General features: G+C 36.5%; 1 protein-coding gene across 1 annotated transcript; it reads right to left on the bottom strand.

The window, feature by feature from the left end:
* Positions 1-1,673: 1,673 nt before the first annotated feature.
* On the bottom strand, positions 1,674-13,800 carry CPR90 (cuticular protein RR-2 motif 90). Its single transcript, XM_089737047.1, has 11 exons — positions 13,656-13,800; positions 13,272-13,583; positions 13,027-13,193; positions 12,215-12,943; positions 10,241-10,398; positions 9,829-9,962; positions 2,827-2,901; positions 2,692-2,706; positions 2,300-2,539; positions 2,042-2,208; positions 1,674-1,855 (listed from the first exon to the last, which is right to left on the bottom strand). Exons 1-11 carry the CDS (start codon positions 13,665-13,667, stop codon positions 1,786-1,788), a joined length of 2,079 nt encoding a protein of 692 aa, XP_089593173.1. The 5' UTR covers positions 13,668-13,800; the 3' UTR covers positions 1,674-1,785.
* Between the last annotated feature and the right edge of the window lie 6,947 nt (positions 13,801-20,747).

Raw genomic sequence — 20,747 nt, 5'->3', positions numbered from 1 at the left:
GAATGAATGCATTTAGAACAAACATACAAAGAATTTCATTTTAATTTATGCACAGTCTGGTCATAAATGATGTTAAAATATGTAACACCACTATGATGTAACAGAATCGACGTATCGACGTGTCCTCTTACACACACAATGGGCTTGAGGGTAGTCTCCTAACCGGACATGATCTTGGCTGACTGAGTAGGGGTAGTGTTCTTGGAGGTTACTGGATTGAATAATAATTCAAGTAGTCAGTAGTTAGTTCAATAGAAGTTCAATAGAACTGACTACTAGACTATTTGACTGAGTTGATTTAGGAATAACTATAGGTTCGAGTTGTGTGATAGGTGAGAGCTTTCGTCCAGCTCCGGCCCCTGCGAGGAGCCAGTCTCCTGCCCGTGATGGCCACGGAGTGACCTGAGTAGATGAAGAGTTTTAAGGAATTATTTAAGATTCATGCTGTATATAATGCTATCACAGAAACTGTTTTTTTATGTCATTCCACATTTTTTAATATAATATGTCAAGAGTGACTAACGAAAATTCCAGCGAAAATGAGAAAAACATTATAACATAAACTCGTAATAGAAATAATTTCAAATTGTTGCCACGGCTACGCTTGCAGGATTATATTATTTTCGTGGAATTTCCGCCAGATTAAAAATCATACTAAGCTCTAATACGCCGAAGAAACTGTTCAACAACAATTCATGAGTTTTCCGAGCCCCAAATGCGATAATTTTGCTTTCAAAAGTAGCTTTCGAGGAAATTGGCTCATTTCGCTTAATAATATTATTCGATGAAATTCCGGATCTGATTTTGAAGGTCCGTAATAGTGAGCATTGTTTGTTAAATGAACTTTCGGAGTCTTAAGTTCGAAGTTTTTGTGCTAAAAACGATGTTATGTGGCTTGTGAAAAACTCAATTTCAAAGATCGACAAAGATCGAGAAATGGACATATCAGAGTTTTTTCAACATGGCAACAAAAGCAATATTCTCAGTTGTTCTTGAGTGACATGTGTGAGTTGGATAGTTCACATAATTCACTCACACACTTCAAAAAAATTCACCACAATCACCATTGCTGGCCAAGAAGGGGCTTCACGACGAGCCAAAAATGCTCAAGTGTGGCGAATTGTGACAGTAAAATTTTCAGCTTTTTTGTAGTGGATTTTTAAAGTTTCAGAGAGTTATTGAAGCGTACATCATATTATTTTTATTAATGGTGTTTTTTTTTTTTTCCACTGGATAAAATCGCCAGATCGTATGTGAGAGTTGAACCTCACTAAAAACTCCTGCCGCTCACAGCCGGCGCCCTACCCCGGACCGGGTGGGAACCCAGTCGGAGCTATTGAGACGGCGGGACAGGAAGTTCTTACTTGTAATCTGTCAACTAGTGAGTGCTCGACCCATGACAATACTTAAAATAGCGGCCTATTTAAAATGAAACGTCTTATTAGAACACCCAATATCAAATAGACGGGGTTCCTAATTTAAAAGTTATATTATTAGTTTTAAATTAATTTTCAGTGTTTATGGCCATACTGTGTATATGTTTCACTCTTGAAGGCTATTTAAAGAGTAGTGGCGGTGAAGATGAGATTAAAAAAATATCTATGTGAAGTCTCGGTCTATGCTAGCGGCATAGCTGAGCTGTTGCGTTTTTAGTATAAATAAATATAAATAAGTTTGTAAGTCATTCAAACATTCTTTATTTACACACATGCTCACATTTTTACACGATTATAAATAGTCGTTTTAACTAACGTCTAATTAATGCCGAGTTACAAGTAAGTTCATTCAGTAGTGGTGATGATGGGCGGCGATGGGGTGCACGGAGGGGGCGGAGTTGTGCACTACAGCGTTGAAACTGAAAGAAGAGATAAATACTATTAATATTATTCATTCATTTGCCTTTAATACAATGATCTTTCTTAGAAAAACAAACACAAAGAGATGCTTAGCTAATTTTTTTTTGACTAAATAAAAGGTTGTCATTATTAGGTCATTGCACTCTCATTATGTAAATATATTTTGTTAATAAAAGATGTCTCACCCGTGGTGCTCATCAGCGGTGTAATCGACCTTGCGGACAGAACCATCGGGCTGGACGAGGGAGTAGGAGCCGTGCACGGAGTCACCGTCGCGGGACTCATGCTGGGACTTGTGGTCGCCGGTATGGGGGTCAGCTACTGAGTACGCGAAGTCGTATTTGGGATGAGCCTGGAATGAGAAAATCGGTCAGTATTAAAAAAACCACTGACATAATTAGTAATAAAAAATAAGATCGTTACAATATTCAATTATTGCTTACGTATTCATCATGACCACTGTAGTGGGCCAGAGGAGCGGCATAGTGAGCCACTGGGGCGGCGTAGTGAGCAACAGGGGCGGCGTAGTGGGCGATGGGAGCAGCATAGTGCGCCACTGGGGCAGCGTGGGCGTAGTGCAGGGGAGCCTCATCATGACGTATGATGCTCTGGGAGGACACAGCATGTCCGTGACCGTAAAGGCCAGCATTGGCTGCAGCCAAGAGGGCACCAAAAGCTACGATCTAAGGGTTAAAAGAAAAAAATATATATTTAATAAAATTGTTTTAGTCTGATTTTTTTTTTTACAAATTTAATAATATACTTTTCTTAGATTCTTTACTAATAATTTTTTATTTAGTGAAATACTGTCATAATATCTTTGAGTCCTACTCACTTTACTGAACATTTTGATATGTGTGTTGTTTTACAATCAAATCTTGATTAATATTAACAGTGCCGTAGTTTGGTTTTATAGAAGTCATTAAGAATGTGCGCTCGCGCGGTGGGGCAAAGAAATGCGTGCACTCACCTTGACTCTGACACAGAAGGCCTTCGATGCCGATAATACGTGCTCCAAGCCGTAAATCAACATGTCCGGCTCGATCTAAATATTTAATTGGTTGACGGCGTCGCTTTAATTGTTTATGGTCACTTTTGTATTGATTTGGGAAATCATGCGGAACTAGAACAATTTGGGTTTCATCCGGCTGCCATGAGTCATTGATTATAAATTATTTTATTGTAAAGATTTGTTTTAAATCGATTTTTGTTACTGATTAATTTTCTTTTGATATAAAATTTGAGAATTATTTTCATAGGAAAACGTCAAATAATTTTAACTAGTGGTCCTGTCCAGTAGTCGAAATTCGACTATATTTAATTGAAATTATAAGTTTAAACATTGTTATGGTTCCATTGGCAAAAACTATTATAATTCGATAGTATGATCACGTGTTCGCCAAAACTGGACTATAAATCATTAATATTAAAGACAAACAATATTAATCTCTTCTCAATTCGACCACAGACTAAGCAATAACAAAAGTTTCACAATCGACAGTAAACAAAGAGTTTTATGTATGTGTTTTGTCAAATACATGGTAGTGTTTGTAATGCTTTTTTTATTGATTTAATGTGTTTTTATGCATAATTAAAAAAAATATTAGCATTCTGCACTTCTTCTCTATATTCTCTATAAGTATAGGAAATTTCATACTCCTCCGTCGGCGCAATTTTCGTAAAAAGGGGTACAACGTTTTTGTTTCACGTATTAATATATATACGACACTTCAGTGTAAAAAGTTAAAAACTTTAGTTAATACATATTTTAGTGCTTAACTTTGAAATCATTTTAATCAAATTCGATTTGTTCATTTGGAGTTCAGAAGATATTGGATGACAGTTTTCTAGATACAGGTCTTGGCCGCTGGTTCTACGACTTCCCTAGTATCCATTGTAGTAGTACCTACACGTTAATAGTTAATTATTTATATATATCCTATTTGGTGAATTCATTGTATATTGTCAAGAAGGCTAGACGTCAGATAGACGACCCCTTCTCCTTGTTATCGTGTTGAACAAAAACATGAGCCAGGTGATGAAGGGTGGCAATTTCAATGATGAATATAGCTTCGTTTATTCGGACCTTAGCTGTCGATCGGTTACGGTCGAAATTACGGAAATCATTTCGAAATTTTATCGAAATCCAATTAATTTCAAATTAATTTTCTAGTTTTTGCTCACATAGAACTTAAGAGATATATCTCAAATTCATTAATTCCACAGAATCGAATATCGTATCGGTATAAAATTACATCGTGAGTTACTTGCGAACGCATTCCACGGTATCAATACTCACTCAAGGATATTGACAATACTTTGATTTCGACTATTGGGTACGTACTTACGAAGTATAGTAGCGTACTATGTTATACATTGCACAGCGAAAACGTAATAAAATGTATTTCAAGGACGCCAATCATTTTATTTAATGTGTTTCTTAAAATGGATGCAATTACTTTGTAGTCATTGAGACAATATTTACGTAACGTGTATTAAAAATATTTTTTCTTTTTGAAGTTATACTTCTTTAGGCGCGTTATGAAAAATTTATAAGAGTGAAATTTTACGATGCGCGCGCACCGTGACACAAAATTAACAGAATGAAGTTGCCCACTAAATCGCTCATTACAATACGACCGACGTAACTTGGCGAGTCTGAATATAGCCGCAGGTGAACTTTCGCGCATGTACACTCGTAAAAAAAAGTGTTATCAGCATTCATTTTTTAGTAATATAAATGACAAAATTATTATTTAATATAATTTATACTAAATATTATTAAATTATTAACGTTAAATATTTATTAATAATTATTTAATATAAAAAAAAAGAAATAAATTTAATAAAAATAAAGTATAACTTCTTACGCGCGTACATAAGTACACGCACCCTTTTTTATTGTTTATGTGGATGGACGAGCTGATAGCCCACCTGGTGTTAAGTGGTTACTGGAGCCCATAGACATCTATAATGTAAATTCGCCACCCACCTTGAGATATAAGTTCTAAGGTCTCAAGTATAGTTACAACGGCTGCCCCACCCTTAGAACCGAAACGCATTACTGCTTCACGGCAAAAATAGGCGGGGTGGTGGTATATTATTTTCAAAATTTAAGAACAAAAACCCTGCAATGGACGCGACATTAAATCGTAAAAGAAATTATAATTATGTCTCCAACTATCAAAAACGGGAAAAAAAAGCTTAAAGTGTAGTTGTTAGGTAGAGATGCTAATGAAATGCTAAATAAATATTTTCCAACATGTTTCTATGATTTTTTTATAAAAAAAACTCTGACAATTCTATTTCACAGGAAGTCAAGAAAAGCGATCTTCTTTTTAGAAGAATTTGACAAAATTTCACGAATTTGTGAACTTATTGTTAGAGTTTAATGTGTTTAAAGTTAATGGTGGGTCCATAATCGGTATTAATGCAAAAAATTTGTTCGAAATTGACAAGATTTGTCTCACTAGAAACAGAGAGCAGGGCTATATAAGGGCGTAATCCAACAGTAAAGATAAGAACAAGTAATGAAACTATGTTAATGTCTGTTACGCAACAGTATCAGGTACTTACTCCTTCACAAACTGGATTTTCATTCATTTCCTGTTGGTAATTTTACAAGTAAATGTTGTTTACGTGACGGAAAAGCTTGTAATATGTAAATTCTTTCAAGTACTCTCTGATGTTATGATTTGTTCAATTAAAATGACACAGTTGTTTTATTTTGCTTGAAGTGATATTAACGAATAGAATAAAGTAAGCTTAAATCTGAATAGAGGTAACGTCAATTTCAAGTAAATCTTAAACACATAAATACACATTCTGAAAAATAGCATTGGCACCTTGACGAATGCTTGTAATGCTTCGTAATGATTCGCGCTCTTGGGAAGATCTTCCCAATATAATACACGATTATAACTGTTCTATATTTATTTATGAAGTTCCCTATACTCGTTAAGTGCTCAAAATGTTGTTACATCCAGAACGAATTAGTTACCCAACTATTTTTTTACATTGACGAAAGCCAAATAAATACTCGCGATACTCACTACATATAGCTGCCTATGATAAACGTAGCAATTAAAAAAACCTTAACTTTAATAAAAAAAATAGCTTGCACTTATCTAATATATGGGTAATTTTTTTTTGTATTGCATAGATGGGTTGATGAGCTCACAGCTTACTGTGGTGGTTACCGGAGCCCATAGATAACGTAAATGCTGCCATTCACCTTGAGATATGATCCCACCCTGCCTCACCCTTCAAACCGAAACGCATTACTGCTCCATGGCTGAAATAGGCACGGTGGTGGTACCTACTCGTGCGGACTGACACGAGGTCCCACCATCAGTAAGAACATTTTACATTGGTTTTTACCGTGAAGATGAAAACTCAACACAAACAAACTTCCAAACCTCAACATATAGTTTACGTATGTTAAGAAACCTTAATGTCATGTATGTATGTAGATATTTCATAAAATTCAATGATTGTTGGCATAAAATTCCAATGTTGATGATAAGCACATTAATCGTCTACAAAGACGAAAACTGTGCAGTTTTAGAAACAATGTAAATTATAAAATGAGCTATTTTTACTTATCTCCACAACCGAGGGAAACTGAAAATGTATTACAGAATATTATATTAGTTATTGCTAACGATGAGTTGACAAGTCATAAACGTAATTGAAACTACTTTAAATGTTGAATCTCGCGTATTACGTAATTTTTTTCACGGCAGAAATAGGCAGGGTGGTGGTACCCACCCGCGCGGACTCACAAGAGGTCCTACCACCAGTAATTACGCAAATTATAATTTTTGCGGGTTTCATTTTTATTACACGATGTTATTCCTTCACCGTGGAAGTCAATCGTGAACATTTGTTGAGTACGTATTTTATTAGAAAAATTGGTACCCGCCTGAGATTCGAACACCGGCGCATCGCTCAACACGAATGCACCGGACGTCTTATCCGTTAGACCACGACGACTTCAAAATATACGAAATATTATAATATACGAAATATTATAATATACGAAATATTATAATATACGAAATATTACATAATATAAGTGATAAATAAAAATTTAAACATTTTAATACTTTGTATTATATTTTAGAACAATAGCGATTATTTCAATTTCAATGCGCTTAAACTATTGTGAACATTTGAATTTCGATCTAATGTAACGTGTGTTAAGAATTTTTTACCGAAATTAATGTTGCCCATAGGAAATAATGACGTAAGTTTTACTATATATATAGTTTTCTGTTTCTATTTTTATCAAAAGTAAAACAACAGTCCGATTACGAACCGTAACAGAACATCGATTTCATAATTAGTTCATTCACGAAATCATTGCAAAGAATGTCAGGCATACGTAACGGCCACATATTGGGTTGTAGCTTGTTATCTATACTAATATTATAAAGAGGAAAGATTTGTTTGTTTGTTTGTATTGAATAGGCTCCGAAACTATCGAACCGATTTGAAAAATTCTTTCACTGTTTGGAAGCTACACTATTCCCGAGTGTCATAGGCTAGGCATAATGTTTTTTGAAAAAAAATTAGGGATCCTTACTAAACCTCCAATAATGTAACCCAAAGTGTAAAAAAAAAAAACTAAAATATTATTTACATCGCGTGCCCTGCGAAAACTATTGATGATAGAATAAAATAATGTACTACGACTTTGTAGAACACATTATTATTTACAAAATGTGTCGTAACAGCATATGTCTAACTATTATAGTTATGCCGCAATAAGTGTTCTTTTAAAAAATAATAATTAAAACAGCGTCAAATATCGTTGAAATTTTTGTTAAAGATCCGAGCGGAGCCGGTGCGGGCCACTAGTTTTTATTATAAGGCACTCGGTTAAACTAACATAGCTGTACTCTAGGTCTAAATTTATAAGGTGGAATATACATGATTAAATTTTTTCAAATTATAAATTTTGTTTGGAATATTAGGATGGGTTCTAATGTCATTTTTGTCGTGATCTAAATATATAATTTGTTGGTTTTATTGTTGCGATATCACATACATTATATACAATATTATATTATTGTCTAAAAGGTCTAAAATACCGCAGGAAAGCACATATTTTTCCATTTAATAGGCACTTAATACATGTCCAACGATGATTTTTAAGATGAAGGAATAAAATCGATAAATTACGTCATTGCTGGTGCTAGACCATTTTGTGAGCCCGCATGTGTAGGTAATCTATTCTACCCTATCTATTTCTACTGCGAAGCAGTAATACGTTCTGGATTAAAAATGTAGATCTCAAGTGAAAAAGTAACGCAAAACATGTAGTAATTAGTTTAAACTAAAAACACATTTTTTGTGTTCCTCTTTCGAGAGGATGGTATGGCAAATAATTACAAGTACTTTAGAAGAAGTAAGAAATTACTTTATGAATTATTTAACATGTGTTTCATCCTTTCGTATTCATATCAATAGACAGTATTCAAAGGTCGAAAATAGTCATAAAATAAATAAAATTGAGATCAAAATGCAATTAATTTATTGTATTAACATGAAGTTTCAAGTAACGCATATTGTAGGTAAATTTTTAAGTAATAAAACGGTACTTTATGAATACTGTTAAAATCGAATATCTGGTGGGATTACAAAATGATTAACCTTTAATTTAATTATAAGTTATAATTAAGATTTTTTATTTAATTTAACGTATGTAATAAAAGATTTTGTTTACATTACCGCTACTAAAGTAGACAGGTAGAGCGTCTCAAGGTCACAACGTTAAGAGGTTTTACTGAGCTAGGCGCCACCAAACTTGCGATACAAGGATAATGTTGATACTGTAGGCGGAACATGAGAATTTCACAAATCCCGAATGAATGAATTGAAATCCCAAATTAAATCCTTTTCATGGATTCACCAGAATTTCAATTAGCATTAACTGATTAAATTCTTCTAAATATATTCGTAGTAGATTGAGTTCTAAGTTAATTGAAAATCATATAAACTCTTGGATTTTATTTGAAAAAAAAAAGGTCTTTACAATTAGTGCCTTTTTCTACGAAACAAAGCCTTCGTTGTTGAAAGTTATTTTTATCTACACTAAGCATATTCAAACATACAACGTGTAGTTACATACTTCTAGCTTTATCGTTAACGTTTAATCACCATTCGGCACAACTATTAGGTAAGCAATACAACTGAGTTAGCCTAGTTTAAAGCATTAACAGTCCATAATGCGTTAATTACTCGAAGCTATTTCATGATTGCAGCTGATGTAAGATTTAAATTTCAATTGTTATTTTGAATACCGTTAGAGAATGCGTAGTGCTTAAAAAAAACCAAATCCATTCTTCTTCTTCTTCTCCATCGCTCCCTCATTGCTGAGGATCGTGACTCCGTTTTAGCTTGTCGATTGTCAGCCTCCATCGGTTCCGGTCAGTTGCCTGGTGTAGTCCATTACAGTACATGTAGCCAAATCCATTACAGTCTTGTTATTCCAATAAAACAAAAATATTTTATTGTCATAAAAATAATATAATTAAACAATGTTTTATGTTTCATGCTTTAATAGCCTTTCAATTAAGGCCAAGGTTATTCAATAATATTTAACTGGAAGTATTTGCCAACAAAAGCAAAGAGATTATGTTATCAATCTAAATGAGAACGATTTTAAAAGGTTTGACATGATTGTGATCGATCGATTAATGGCGACATTTGATTTTAAAGTTGATTTATGTTTATGAACGTAATTAAATTTGTGTTATTGTATTTGTTTAAACAGTTTTGTACATTTTCTTTTGTTAATATATATACCATAAAAAAATATATATATAAGGTAACCAAACGTGGTCTCGCGGCTTAAAATAAAAGCAATTTTATTTAAAAAAAATGCTCACAATTGAATTATTCAAAGTATTGGGCATTGTCCAAGACACAAGAACTTTTTCCCATCTTTCTATCAGAGTTCGAATACCTCGACGGTAGAGTTGTTTATTATTTGAAGTTTTTCACGCCTTAAGCCATTAGTCTGTAAGCCACTAGTCCGGTCTGTTTGACCGGAACTGCTGCTCAGCCAGACTTTGTGCCATCTAATGGAGTAAATAGCATCTAATCGGAAGACGCAATATGACAATATTATGAGGTAAGATGTACCATTTGAGCATTCAAATTAGGCTTTGACGGGTTTCACAACGTAATATTTTTTGATTTTATCCAATTGATGAGTGAAAGTGCAAGTTAATTTTATTTTTACTAGACGTGCCCCTTGGTCACCTCCCCTATTAGTTGTATTAAAAAAAGAGAGAGTTCAGCTGTCTTACCCTGGTCTACAAACTGGCAGTTGAATTGCTGATATTTTGGTCTTTTTGGCAACCATAATCACTAACCAGCCCTGTTATATTTAGTGAGCATTCCGGACGTTGCCCGGGTCACGTCATTCATCATGAAAAATAGTTGTAATCTCGACAGGGTCACACCGAAGGCTTTGTTTCGCCGTTTGATGACCTCGGACCTCTTGTATTCACGTTCTGATATCCATGGCTTCCTGTAAATATTAAACACTAAGAGGGCTTCGAGCTTGTTTATATAAATAGCGTTATAAAAAATGTATATTACGACGGTTATTTCATCCTTATAATTGGCAAGCTTAATTGCTTTAAAGCAGAATTTTTTTTTACATCACGCGTAGACACGCGTTCTACCATCACCCGGTTTCCTATTACGGCACGCCTGGGTCCTTCCTCGCACAAAGCGGGTGGCGCCCGAAGCTTTTAGGGAGCCGGTCACAGATGGTCCTGACCCCCTGCTTGGCGGCGGCGGATTTCTGCGCAGTGAGGAAATCTTTGCCTCAATCGCCCCGTTTACGCGTCGCCCCCTTCCGCGCGGTGGTGCACTCGCAGAAGTCGATAGATAGAGTATAAGTCACATTCGACGGACCTGAGCCATCAACCTCTATCTTGGATCATTCAAGCGTCGACAAGACACAGCTTATTAATTTGATGTTGTTTATTGACTAGGGAACAACAGCGGATCAAGATATTATGCCACTAGTATGCATAACATTAAATGTACTTGGTTCGCTGTACTTCCAATCCACGGGTTGCGTTGATACTCATTGCTTCGGTAATTCGGCGGCCATCTCTCTTAGCGTATATAGTCTCGGTTCAATCTCAATCTATAGACAACATCACTGGCGGTTCCAGTTGAATTAGAGCTTTTCTTTAAAGGCTTTCATATATATTTCCCAAATATTTTCACAGATTCATGGGCGCACTGCATTAAGTTTAACGCTCAGTTTAAATAGCAACATTACCATAAATTTCAAAACGAACCCCAATCATTTAAATATAATTAAAAATCTATACTTTCCTTGGAAATGTAGTCTAAGTCGTCGTGGCCTAAAGGATAAGACGTCCGGTTCATTCGTGTTGAAGCGATGCACCGGTGTTCAAATCCCGCAGGCGGGTACCAATTTTTCTAATGAAATATGTACTCAACAAATGTTCACGATTGACTTCCATGGTGAAGGAATAACATCGTGTAATAAAAATGAAACCCGCAAAATTATAATTTGCGTAATTACTGGTGGTAGGACCTCTTGTGAGTCCGCGCGGATAGGTACCACCGCCCTGCTTATTTCTGCCGTGAAGCAGTAATGCGTTTCGGTTTGAAGGGTGGGGTAGCCGTTGTAACTATACTGAGACTTTAGAACTTGTATCTCACAAGGTGGGTGGCGCGTCTACGTTGTAGATGTCTATGGGCTCCAGTAACCACTTAACATCAGGTGGGCTGTGAGCTCGTCCACCCATAAAAAAAAAAAAAAAATCTCGATTATAATAAATTTTAAATATTCTTAGATAGAATTTGAAACAATAACCACAATTTTTTTCCCTGGGGGATTACTAAAGAAACGAATGTACAATATGCAAAAAACAAAGCTGCATACAAAAAATGACAATAGAAATTTTACACTACTACGGCATTGACACGAAAAACTGAAAAGCTTATTCTTAGGTCGAAATACTGTTTTAATGTATTGAAGTGAAATTATGTCAGCTTCACTTTGTTTTTAAACTAGACCTAACTTTGTACTACTGACATCATTGGAAAGGTTCCGATTTAAATTACAACTTATATTTATCTTGTTTCCATGTAGCCTACTAACACGAGGAGCAGAAATGTGGAATTAAAATGTAAAATGTAAAATTGTATATTTCATAAATCACTAAGGTTAAAAAATACACAGCTTAGTCTTGCGAATTTATTAAAACACAAGTCTTAAAAAACTTGTTTCATTAAGAATTCAACGACAATTCAAATATAAAGACTAGGATTTGGAAAGATTTTCCCATTTTTAGCACGGCTTGTTCAGTATTATGTACGTCAGAGGAGACTCAGATCTTTGGGGAGCAACTCCGGCCGCAGTATTAATCGCTGCATTAACACATTTAAGGATATCGTTGTATTGCGGTTGAGCATTGTGTTCTGCTTCATTTATTGAAATGTGTTCGTGCGTTTCTGTTTCGATATGTTCATGGGTATGTTCTTCAGCGTCGTGCGGACTAGTTTCATGTTTCTCTTCTTTGTGTGAGGTTTCTTCTACATGTTCACTATGCGCCGGTGCGTCATGAAGAGCTTCATGCTCGGATGGCTCTACGTGATGTTCTTCTGCTGAGTGTTCTTCGCTTGATGATTCGTGGCTCTCAGTAGATAATTCTTTTAAGGGTTCACTGTGTTCTTCGTGAGGTGCTTCAGCAACGACTTCATGGTGGGCTTCCTCACTATGTTTTTCTTCGTGTGATTCTTCAGTTGATTCGGATTCAGAACTTTCTTTTTCTTCATGGCTGTTTTCGGTAGGTTTCTCTTCATGAGATTCTTCACTTGATGATTCAGAACTTTCTTCACTTTTCGTTTCATGATGCTCTTCTACGATTGGGGCATGATGACTCTCACTGTGCTCTGTTTTGGTTTCAACCTTTAACTGTTCATTTTTCACTTCATGGCACGGTGGGTCTGGATGCGATTTTTCGTGATGCTCTATTTTCTTTTCTACGTTTACAGGCAAGAACTTTTTGACAACCGCGTTAAACCTGGGGGAGAAACATAATTTAGTTAGCATACTGTTTCCGTTTAATAACATTTTCAAATACTTAAGTGTTAATAAATTTATAACCCTGTCAGATCATCAGCTACGTATTTTACTTCTCGAATATAACCATCAGGTTGAATAAGGGAGTATCCTCCGCGAACCACTGACCCGTCACTCAGCTCATGTTGTGTTTTATGATCACCTGTGTTCTCATCGTACACTAAATATGAATATTCGTAACCGGTAGCGTCCTGTAAAATAAGCGCGCACTTTAAAAAAATCACGGGCAATAGTAAACTGACAAATCGTTTTATGAAAAAATTACTTACCTCTTTGTTTGTGACAACTACCGGAACACTGGACTTATATGTTACTACATTTGTAGTGGCCGGGGCTATTGATTGCCCCGGATATATACAGGGCGTTCCACATGGTGCGACTAGATTTGGTACCACTGATCCTACAGGGGCTGCAGATATTTGGGCTAATTGTGATCCTGCTACGGCGATTGATGGAGCGCCATATTGTAAGTATTCAACTGGCACTACTTCTCGTCCGCCTTGTACGAATACTTTAGAGAATGAAGCACCAGTTACAACATTAATTGCGGAGACGCCTAAGATAAAAACAGCCACAAAAATCTGAAACAAAAATATTGTTATACAAATTACAACAATTTATTATTTAGTAAAAACCATGCAACAATGACTTACATTGACGATCATCTTTCCTGGTGATCGATGGAAGACAACTGATATTTTTCAGAATGTGGCACGCCTTATAAAAGGCGCTTTGTTGTGCCAAAATATGCTGTTCGGTAATACCGAAACAAACCATCAATGTCGCAGACTAGATGAATAGAGGAGGACAATTAAAATGTTAATGAAGATTTAAAACAGGCACCGTGTTCTCTTTCTTGTATTCAGAGCACGTGATACACAAAAGTAGGTAAAATAGCATGAAAATCGGTTTTGTTTTCTTTAGTCCAACCAGTGCGTAACTTTTGCAAAATTGTAGGGAGCTCTACATTTCTACATTTTGCGTACACAAATTTTCCAATTGTGTGAAATTTCTTATCCTGAGACTCCTATTTATTGCCAAAAGCTATAAATATTAATTACGTGACTACCGTGTGCATTGAACCAAGAAAGAGAAATGAGTAAGATACATAGATTTAGCTGTCGTAGTTTTGCTCTAAATATCCACCTTGAATGAAAGTAGAACTCGTTCTGTTGAAAACCTTTTGGTTGAAAGTATGTACTGCGGACTTTTCATGCAATTTTATGGAACTTGGTGATCATTAGACGTATTTACATAGTCTGGCCATAAATACTGCTACAGCAAAAATAGCATTAGATTTGAATTTGGTACCATATGCATATGGATTTTTTCTCATTAGTGTTCTACTCTTTGTTAAATGTTCTTGTGATGTTATATTATACACATGTACCTAGTCAGGTCATAAGTATTGTCACACAGTAAAAACTTTTCTTTTAGAATGCTGGCCACAAAAAAGTTTATTGAATTCGAATTTCGAATTGTTCATGAAAATAAAAACGTATACTTTTAGAATTTTACTCATTTTTAAATATGGAGTGGACGCTTAAAGAAGACCGTCTTGCAGTTATTGCGTTGCATCGTTGCGGTTACGCGCCAATTCAAATTTTTAACATACTGAAAAATTTGAATATAACCAAAAGATTCGTTTATCGTACCATCAAACGATACAATGAAGACTCTAGTGTAGATGACAGGTCAAGAAGTGGTCGCCCTCGGTCTGTTAGGACTCCAGCAGTGATAAAAGCTGTGAAGGCGCGAATTCAAAGAAATCCCAAACGTCAGCAGAAATTGTTGGCCCTTCAGATGGGGTTAAGCAGAACCACGGTGAAAAGGGTGTTAAATGAAGACTTAGGGCTTCGGGCATATCGAAGAAAAACAGGACATCGTTTGAATGCTCGTCTAATGGACCTGAGACTGAAGAGATGCCGCGCTTTGTTGAAGCGGTACGCGGGAAAAAAATATCGGGAAATTTTTTTTTCGGATGAAAAAATTTTTACCGTAGAAGAGAGCTACAACAAACAAAATGATAAGGTGTACGCACACAGTAGTGAAGAAGCGAGCAACCGTATTCCGCGTGTCCAACGAGGTCATTTTCCATCCTCGCTCATGGTATGGTTGGGAGTTTCTTATTGGGGCTTAACAGAGGTACATTTTTGTGAGAAAGGTGTAAAAACGAATGCAGTTGTGTATCAAAATACAGTCCTGACGAACCTTGTGGAACCTGTTTCTCATACCATGTTCAATAACAGGCACTGGGTATTCCAACAAGATTCGGCGCAAGCTCATAGAGCGAAGAGCACACAAGACTGGCTGGCGGCGCGTGAAATCGACTTCATCCGATACGAAGACTGGCCCTCCTCCAGTCCAGATTTGAATCCGTTAGATTACAAGATATGGCAACACTTGGAGGAAAAGGCGTGCTGAAAGCCTCATCCCAATTTGGAGTCACTCAAGACATCCTTGATTAAGGCAGCCGCCGATATTGACATGGACCTCGTTCGTGCTGCGATAGACGACTGGCCGCGCAGATTGAAGGCCTGTATTCAAAATCACGGAGGTCATTTTGAATAAACTTTAGTGTTATAAGAATCTATGTTTTGTTAATTTCATTTTGGTATATGAATGGTTACATAATGAATAAACTTGTTTCAATTATTTTACATTAAACATGTGACAGAATTTATGACCTGACTAGGTATATTATTACTGATGGTCTAATATCTTTTGAGTATGGGTAGGTATCACCACCCTGCCTACTTCTGCCATCAAGTACTAATATGTTTCGGTTTGAAGGTAAAATTGAGATTCAGACCTCATGTCCTAAGGTTGGCCTCACCATATGAGGTGGGCAGTGATCTCCCTCGCCTGTTTACACATTTTTCTATTGCTGTGTTACAAAAAATATGTAGAATAATTTTAAAACAATTTATTAACCTCTCCATTCGCTTGGTATTAGTTATTTTTTTGTGTACTGGGCTATTATTAAGTATAATGGAACGTTCTTTGTTATATTGATGTTATAAATATTGATATACAATGTTCACAAGCAAAATTATATAATAAGATAATATAATCTTAGTTTAAAATATTTAAACTAAGATTATATCTTATTTATTACTTAGAAAGAAGAAGAATCTATAGTATTACTAGTTATTACCAATATTTCTGTCGTCACGAATACTTAGTACTTGATTGATTGAAAGTGGTCCGTAAAAATGACAACTTTAAAGTATACGAGTATGGCGTATAAAGGATTTTTTTTTCACAGATGAGAATCAGTGGGTCCCCACTCGCCGCGATGACTATAAACTTCTGCCGCTCACGGCCGGCGCCCTACCCCGGACCGGGCCGGAGCCCAGTCGGGGCTATTAAGACGGCGGAACAGGGTTGACGTAGAGCATATTAGATCCATCCCGCGTCCCACAGACGCCGGACCGGCATATTACGTAAAGGCTACCGAAACTTTGGGAAATATAAAACAAGATGATGAGATTAAGTTGGAAAAAAATAATATTATACATAAAGCATTGAAATCACAATAACGATTATTGATGATTTTGGAACTTTTTTTTATTTCCCTTGTAGGCTGACGAGTGTACGGCCCACTTAATGGTGAGTGGTTACCGTCGCCCATAGACTTCAGCAATGCTAGGGGCAGAGCCAAGCCGCTGCCTACCATTAAGTGCTCTTTTTTTTGCTCACAAGCCTTGTTTGAAGAAAGGTTTTTGGAATTACATACGTACATGTCACATTATATGCTAAGTATTTTTTTAACTTCTGACCAATCTCAATAAACATTAAAAATAATTCTGATTGTTACGTTATATCCACAACTACAAGTGCGAGAACTACTCCACATGCAGTCAGAATATAACTCTAGTTAACGGTCTCAGAAACGGTAATTGTGAATGTTAATTCATGTTTCCCCTACTGTTGTGGTAGTAGCAATATTTTTACGAACGCTTTGCTCAAATATTTCACTCAAAAGCAGCAAGTCAAGTTGGAGTTTTGGAATAATACAAAATTTCAAATAATTGAAGTTTAAAGTTCCTACTCTTGATACAAATATCAAATCTTAATCTCGAACTGTGATGAACTCAATTATAGCATTTGACCGATTCACATCGTTATAGATATAAGAATAGTTATATGATACATATTATAAGAGCCACTGACAAAATATATTTGTGGTTCGCCCATCTCTGTTCGACAGCTATAACCATTTTTCTCAGGAGCATCAAGGTATCTCAGAGCTATCAAGTCGTAATTAGTACCAAACGATAAATGATGTAATAATTTGTCTCAATTTTTTTATAACGTGTAAAAGGGAATAATTGTAATAATTTCTGATTTTATCAAATACAAGTACATAGATTACTGTCTCACTCACTATTTCATCTGCGTTAAACTTCTTAAATATTGATGATCTGAGCTGATCTTCGAAACAGCTAAGCCAATATTAAGCGGGTTCTTATTGTCAGATAAAATAAATTTCTTGTGCTATATTTTGAGATTAACTTAAGTACTTCAAACACAAATCTCGCCTGTGGCATCGGATTCGTTAAAAAACGGCGCACGTGCAACTGAATAGTGCGCGTGAATGAAGTGAAACTTCTTTTTCGAAGCGTAGTATTGTGGTATTCTTCATTTTTCATCCTTAAATTGCTCCTTGCTCTTGTAATATAATATATGTAATATAATAGCAAACCAGATTGCTTTTGTAATAGGGAATGCTGTGTATAAGAAATGCGACATCTTCACCATTTATATTATATATATTTTAAATTATAGATAGAAAAATTACTATATATATATATTTTAAATACCGCATTAAAATATTGGACGCTACTTGTAGCTAACGCTCGCGCTGTTTCTTTAAAGTAGTTTTCTCGTCGTATAGAATTGATTAATGAAACAGTCATCAAACAGCCAAATCTTAGTATTTGATTAAATTATTTAAAATGATATTAAATATGTTTTTCTAAATATACTACATTTGGATTGAAAATAATTCTTTTGTAGACAGATATTTACAAAGTTTAATCGATTTTTAGTTTCTGCGATATCAGGGAATCACGCTAGTTAAAAAACTTTTACGTTACGATACGTTCGAATGTTCCATTATTAAAAAAATGTATGCTGTGATACATTGTTGCACTCAATTAGTAAAAGATGTGTGTATAAATGTAATAAATAAAATAAAAATCAAATTGTAGCTTGTTTGTATATTTATTGAATTCTGGAACTGGAGTACAATTGCGCACACAATACTCACGGAATTGTCAACTGGTTAAATAAGTGTGGTATATGCCGTTAAAAAGAATAAAAACGTTTCCATTTTGAGCCCCTCCGAGCCACATTGCAGCTGAATTATAAGCATGTAACAAGAAAAAGCACATACCGGATAAGAAATATTTGAAATACACTAGCCCCGGCCGGGTTTCAAATTAAATTTGGAACCCACGTTAAAGCAGTTGAGACCAGTAACCACAAGATATTTAGAATTTTCTATAAATTGGGTAGCAAAAATTACTACTTTATAGATACTGTTATTGCTTTTGTGTTTTTTACCGATTCTAGTGACTTCGTAGGTAGATTCACCGAGCGAGTAAGTGAGCTCACGGGGCTCTAACCCGGGGTCATGGGGCGCTAAAAATAGTAAGTAGTATATTACTTTTGGCTCATTTATACACATACTTAGATTGTCTGGATCTATTCAGTGTGATTATTGCTATTTGAGCTATAGATTGATACTTATGAAAACGCATTGATCGGTCTCATTTCCTCGATCTTTGTCTACTTCACCATTCTGCCTATTTCTGCCTTGAAGTACTCTTACATTCCGATTTTAAGGGTCTATTCCTTATATAACCATTGAAACTGCAGCCCCATGTCTGATGTGAATTGCGGCTTTTCCATTGGGATCTGCTTAGGGCTAGGTATTTATATATTATTAAATATATATGTCGGCGACGGCGGCGTCGCCAGGGATGGCTGAGCGGTAGTTTCGTCATCACTCGTATTCGATTGAACTCAGTTTAGTCAATAAAACTTTTCAATAATAATTATTGAAACTCAACACACACAACTTTCACAATGATAGGATAAACCGACAGTTTCGTTGCACATACCGACAGACCGACTGACTGACTGACTGACTGAGACGGACGAAATGACTGTCTGACACGGAATGCCACGACTCTGTCCACGTACCGCCATTTTATAACTGTGGCGTTACGGAGTCTACCCTTCATTTTGTGATATTTATCAAAACAACATTTCATCATTTAAAATAATAATCAAAACCACCGTCTTAATATTACTAAAAGTCGTCAACCACGACACGGCCATTCTGTCACTTTGACGTTTGTGTATCGTTGATTTTTTTTTTTTTTTTTTTATGATTGAAAGTTTGAAGGCCTTTCCAGTTTCACCAGGACAGGTGGGCGAGCAAAGGCTCAGCCAAGAGGGGTGGGATTTGCTAACAACTGCCCGAGCGCCTCCGAAGGAGACCTAACAACTCAAGAGCAATTGTTTCGCGAATGAATCTACTACCGGATCGGAATCGCGACCCGCTGAGAAGATCCGGCGAGAAACTCAGCGGGTTGATGCATGGGTTAGGTTGCACGTCGACCACTTTAACGAGTTCGACGAGTACGGTTACCGGGGTCCCTAAGCCTGCCCCTAGTATTAGAGCTGAAGGCATCTAATGCAAAGGTTATTGGATCTGATGGATCCGTAAGGACGTGTCTAGGGCGTCGACGGTGACTGGCTCCTGCATGATCAGGATTCGGGGAGTAGTCAGCGGCGGCAACGATAAGGCGATTATCATGACGCATAGCCTTATCGAAGTATCGTTCCGACGCTGACTTCATGTATTTCCGAATTGATTCGAGGCCCAGGTCGTCGTGTAGGTCAACGTTCCTCACGAACCACGGAGCCCCGACAGCTAACCTGCAAAAGCGGGATTGTAGGGATTGGAGGGTGTCTATGTGTGTGCGGGCCGCGTGAGCGAACACCACACTCGCGTAAGTCATGACGGGCCTTATGCAAGTTTTGTAAAGTGTCACCTTGTTCCGAAGGGACATTTTACTCCGCTTACAGATCATGGGGTAGAGTCTACCGAGAATAAACGCGGCACGGTCACGGACTGATTTTATATGCGGGCGGAATGTCATCGATGCATCCAGGGTAACGCCCAGGTACTTGACCTTCCTGGCCCAGGGTATGGGTTGTCTAAAGAGAGTAATCGGGGGTGTGAGATTCCTCCTCCTAATCCGGGAGGAAATCCGTGTGGAGCTTCCCCTCTGAAATAGCACCGCAGTAACTTTTCGCTGGGTTGATGTCTATGCGCCATTTTCGGAACCACTGTCCTAGGGCTAGGGCTGCGCTCTGAAGCTTCTTCGCGATTAGGGACTTATATCTACTAGAATAGTAAACAGTCGTGTCGTCGGCGAATAAAGCTAAATGGGTCGGCGGCGACCGGGGAATATCGTTGACGAATAAGCTAAATAGGAGGGGTGAATCGTTGATATTCCGAACTATTGACCCGGATGCGACATATATATTATTATTTAGTGACTCGAGATAGTTGTTTTATTTGTAATGTATAACGATTGTATTGTTTAACTCGAAACCTATTGTTGTTGCTGCTAAAATTAATTGGAAATTAGTATTAATCCGCGTGGGCTCGCAATGCTCTAGCACCAGCAAATATTGAAATCATTAAAAAAACTCCTCTCTGT

Source organism: Bombyx mandarina, chromosome 22, assembly GCF_030267445.1.
Source record: "Bombyx mandarina strain Sakado chromosome 22, ASM3026744v2".
NCBI lineage: Eukaryota > Metazoa > Arthropoda > Insecta > Lepidoptera > Bombycidae > Bombyx > Bombyx mandarina.
Note: the sequence above shows the minus strand (reverse complement) of the source record. Positions and strands in the feature narration are given on the sequence as shown.

Coding starts and splice junctions, on each gene's coding strand:
- CPR90 (XM_089737047.1), bottom strand. Junction 9,963..10,240: donor CACTAAATATAACAGGGCTG/GTTAGTGATTAT, acceptor TCTTCCGATTAG/ATGCTATTTACTCCATTAGA. Junction 2,902..9,828: donor TAAACAACTCTACCGTCGAG/GTATTCGAACTC, acceptor TTAAATATTTAG/ATCGAGCCGGACATGTTGAT.